This window comes from Dermacentor silvarum, chromosome 4 (assembly GCF_013339745.2).
Source record: "Dermacentor silvarum isolate Dsil-2018 chromosome 4, BIME_Dsil_1.4, whole genome shotgun sequence".
In the NCBI taxonomy this organism is placed as follows: domain Eukaryota; kingdom Metazoa; phylum Arthropoda; class Arachnida; order Ixodida; family Ixodidae; genus Dermacentor; species Dermacentor silvarum.
Window position 1 is genome coordinate 141,541,012 of NC_051157.2, and position 4,555 is coordinate 141,545,566.

The 4,555-nt window shown below is 48.1% G+C and overlaps 1 protein-coding gene across 1 annotated transcript in view; it reads left to right on the top strand.

The window, feature by feature from the left end:
* Window positions 1-3,837, top strand: part of LOC125945028 (uncharacterized) — an 18,530-nt gene extending 14,693 nt beyond the window's left edge. The window contains exon 5 of the mRNA XM_049666579.1: window positions 3,583-3,837. Within this exon, the coding sequence (XP_049522536.1) occupies window positions 3,583-3,837 (255 nt within the window). The remainder of the gene's footprint in view (window positions 1-3,582) is intronic.
* Window positions 3,838-4,555: the final 718 nt, after the last annotated feature.

The window sequence follows — 4,555 nt, forward strand, 5'->3', positions numbered from 1 at the left end:
GGGCCCAAACTATGGAAGGCCAAGTGGAACACTTAGCATATGCAGACGATGTAGCGGTGTGCTGTACATCAAAAGAAAGCATTACAGAAGTTACCACCATTGTTAAACACTTTGGAAACACAATAGGGAGCACTGCAAATTGGAGTAAGTGTCTGGGTTTTTGGCATGTTGGATGGCAGTATACACCGGAAACGTTCGCCAACATTAGATGGATTAAATCGCCAGCTAAATACTTGGGCGTAACACTCGAACATTACCGTCGTAATGAGGAGTACTGGCTCGAAAAAGTTAAGCGAATCAAGGAAAAAACAACAAATTGGAAAGGCACTCATCTGTCAATGTTTGCGAAAGCCACTGTATGCAACTTGTTTTTAATAAGCAAGATATGGTACGTCATGCGAGTTTTCTCTTGTTCTCGCATAAATGTGCAAAAGATTCACAGAGCTTTTGCTGTGTTCATTTGGGCATCATAGTGGAGAGATGTAGCCGTATGAACTTGTTTAAGCGAGTCAAAGACGGGCGCCTAGGCCTGCCACATCTTTTTGTTAAACAGCTAGTGAACAGGTTTACATTCTTTCGAGACGTGCGCGACCCCTTTCTGCGCTCCATGTGTCAGTTGCGACTGAGCAAGCATCTGCCGGCTTATGTGGTAAGCAATTTAAGTATGCCGGGTGCACTTCGAGGGTATACCTAAGAGAAGTAGTTGACAGTGTCCGTTTTCTGGCCGTACGTTTTTCTAATGATTACCTTTTTTCGGTGTCATGAAAGAAATTATACAGGGATACACTTGACATGACCATACCGGTTCCTATGTACAGCGGCCACAAATAGTGGAGGACAGGGACAGGGCGTTTTAAAGCATGTTGAAAAATGCAGGTGCAGCCAGGTACAAAATCTTTGTTCTTTACGTTACATACCGGGACTTTGCCGGTACGGGCCTTTTTACAAGAGAAGGGTTTTTATAGGCCTTCGAGCCATCCTACAATAAGTACATTTTTATCATCATCATTTACCTCGGGGAGAAAACTGCCTTATATGTAAACAATTGGAAACAATCGACCACGTTTTTTTTTTTTTGCATTGTTGGGAAGGGGTTTATTTTTGGGACGTTCTTCAAAGAACACTAAAGAAAGAAATGCCCTTAAATCCATTAGGTATTAGATTTTTAACTATAGAAAATGAGGACGGACTGCCTTTGGACCTCATTATGCTAATGGGCCTCCACTGCTTGTGGCGGGCTCGAATGGCAGGTTGATTTTTTTTTTTGTGTGTGAGCCTGACCGAAGACCTGCATGACTACTTTCCCGGGAGGGTGATCAGCCGTGGTTGCTAAGTGGCTATGGTGTTCGGCTGCTAAGCACGAGGTCTCTGGATCGAATCCCGGCCACGGCGGCCGCATTTCTATGGGGGCGAAATGCGAAAGCACCCTTCTACTTAAATTTAGGTGGACGTTAAAGAACTCCAGGTGGTCCAAATTTTCCGGAGTCCCCCACTACAGCGTGCCTCATCATCAGATCGTGGTTTTGGCACGTAAAACACCTATAATTTTTTTTCGGGAGGGTGTTTCCAAATTCATCGACGTAATTAAAGATCAAGAATGGCCCCCGGATTGTCTGAGGAGGATTGAGCAGCTCGCAAATTTAAAAGAATTTTAAACCTGACTTGACAGTGCCAGCCAAAATGTGACTGACCGCACAACATGTATGCATGAAAGATCTGAATGTATGTGTATATGCATTATTATGTATTGCTTTCTATGGCAAAAATTGATGCAATTCGTGTTTGCTGAGTGAAAGTTTCGGCAATAAAGAAAAAAATAGCCTAATGGTTACGACGCTCATTTTAGGACCGGGGGTACGCGGATTCGAATCTTGCCTGGGCAAAAAAGTTTATTTTATTTCTTGGTAGTTTGTTTTGATCATGCACAGGATATCTCTCCCGACGAAGTCAGTGAAAGTGCTGGGTGGACCAGGCCATTATACAAGCGGAAATCCATCAGCAAAAACCCGATTGAGCAGGACGGCCGAGCCCCCGACACGCCACGTGGCGGGAACAAAAGACCGGCTCCGGCTGAGTGTTAAGAAACGGCTCACCACTGCTTCCAGACTACCTCCACTACCGAAAGAGCACGTTCGAGTCATAATCCGTCCCCGTGGAGGACTGGACATCAGGAAGATGGGCCACCTCAGAGTTGCCCAGGCCCTCACTACCGCCGCTAGACTTACGGAGGCGGATACGGCAGAGGATATCATATGTCCGAACATAGTGCAAAACATATTGGTGGCAAGCACGCCATCAAAGCGCAACGCTGACCTACGCCGATGTGAAAGCAATACTTATAGGACAAGCAAGTTACGAAGTCAGTGCCTATTTCGCTGCCCCAGAAAACTCGTGCAAGGGAGTTATTCGCGACATTGATCCAATCATCGAGCGGGGGGAGCTCAAACGGTTCATAATTCCACCCAAGAATCCAAGCGCCCTCGAGGTGAGAAGAATCAAGAACACAAGCACGGTAGTCATCCTGTTTGATGGACTCAGAGTCCCAGGACTATGTAAAATGCGGTCCCAGTTTGGTAAAATGCTCACTGTTTCGCAGACAAACTGACGTTTGCTATGCATGTGGAAGGCTCGGTCACAGAGCCGACGTTTGCCCAACCCCTGAAAATGCAATCTGCCGCGGCTGTGGTGCGAGAAACCCGGACGATAAACACGAATGTACACCGAAGTGCATCCTCTGCGGAGGCCCTCATCCCACGGCTGACAGAACCTGCCAGCAGACGTATCAAATACCGTTCGTCGTTAGACAACGGATAAGAGAACGGCGCAACCGTGACCAATCCAACCTATCAACTAGGTCGCCAGCCCCTCTCATCATCATCATCATCATCATCATCATCATCATCATCATCATCAGCCTATATTTATGTCCACTGCAGGACGAAGGCCTCTCCCTGCGATCTCCAATTACCCCTGTCTTGCGCTAGCGTATTCCAACTTGCGCCTGCGAATTTCCTAACCTCATCATCCCACCTGACTTTCTGCCGTCCTCGACTGCGCTTCCCTTCTCTTGGTATCCATTCTGTAACCCTAATGGTCCGCCGGTTATCCATCCTACGCATTACATGGCCTGCCCAGCTCCGTTTCTTCCGCTTAATGTCAACTAGAATATCGTCTACCCCCGTTTGTTCTCTGATCCACACCGCTCTCTTCCTGTCTCTTAACGTTACTCCTAAGATTTTTCGTTCCATCGCTCTTTGTGCGGTCCTTAACTTGTTCTCGAGCTTCTTTGTTAACCTCCAAGTTTCTGCCCCATATGTTAGCACCGGTAGAATGCAATGATTGTACACTTTTCTTTTCAACGACAGTGGTAAGCTCCCAGTCAGGATTTGGCAATGCCTGCCGTATGCACTCCAACCCAATTTTATTCTTCTGTAAATTTCTTTCTCATGATCAGGGTCCCCTGTGAGTAATTGACCTAGATAAACATATTCCTTTACAGACTCTAGAGGCTGACTGGCGATCCTGAATTCTTGTTCCCTTGCCAGGCTACTGAACATTATCTTTGTCGTCTGCACTCTCAAGCTGGCCCTAAACAGCTCGCACAGATCGAGGAGTCGATCCCGAGACCCCGGCGGCGACAATGGCGGCTGCAAGGAACGTGCCTCTTCTAGGGGACGCTCCATGAAACGCTCGTCTTCCAGGGCCCGCAAGGCTTCCAGGACCCGCTCCCGCTCAAGGGGACGCTCCCTTTCCAGGGGACCAGGAGTCCAGATCCAGGAGCCTGCTGATCGTGGTACCAGATGGGCTGATCGGGTCAAGGAATCGCCGAAAAGGTAACGGGGGGTCAGTTGCCAGAGCATAGTAGGATAGCACAGTTGGAAAAAGAAAACGCTTCGTTAAAATGCGCCATGGAGCAGCTTAGAGCAGAAATTGCAAAACTGAAAAAGGCTAGCAAGCGAGAGACGGCTCAAGCCACTCAGGCCCCTGCGGCAGAAACTCCCATGGAGATCCCAGTAGCGGAAGAAACGCCCATGGAGATCCCAGTAGCGGAACCGACTGCCAATGGTCTACCCAAGATGAGGGCGTTGGCGGTTCATGCCTTAGGCAAGAGCGCCAGTGTTCGCAAATTGGAAATAACGATAGATAAAATTGACGAATCCCTCGAAAAAGTTCAAATTGTAATCGACAAACTCGCGGAGGTGGTCAGAGCACTAGGGGTCAGATGCTGATAATCTGGAGAGTCAGGTTTCGGCAATGGCTTCAATTACGTCGACGGACAAACTGAATACTACCTGACACTGAAAGGTCGGCAGCGGCTGCGCTCCGCAGCACTTTATAAGTCAAGCAAACTACTACGTACCACCATGGCGGCACATCACAGGGGAATTAATGTCTGGCAGTGGAACTGCAGGGGACTCCATCGTAAAAAGAGCGTCCTCCAGCAGTTCATTCGCCCTCACCCGGAAAAGCCGCATGTCATCTTATTACAAGAAACGCTCACGGATACGGTCACCCTACCGAGCTATAAATCGCATACCCGGTATGGAGATGGGAA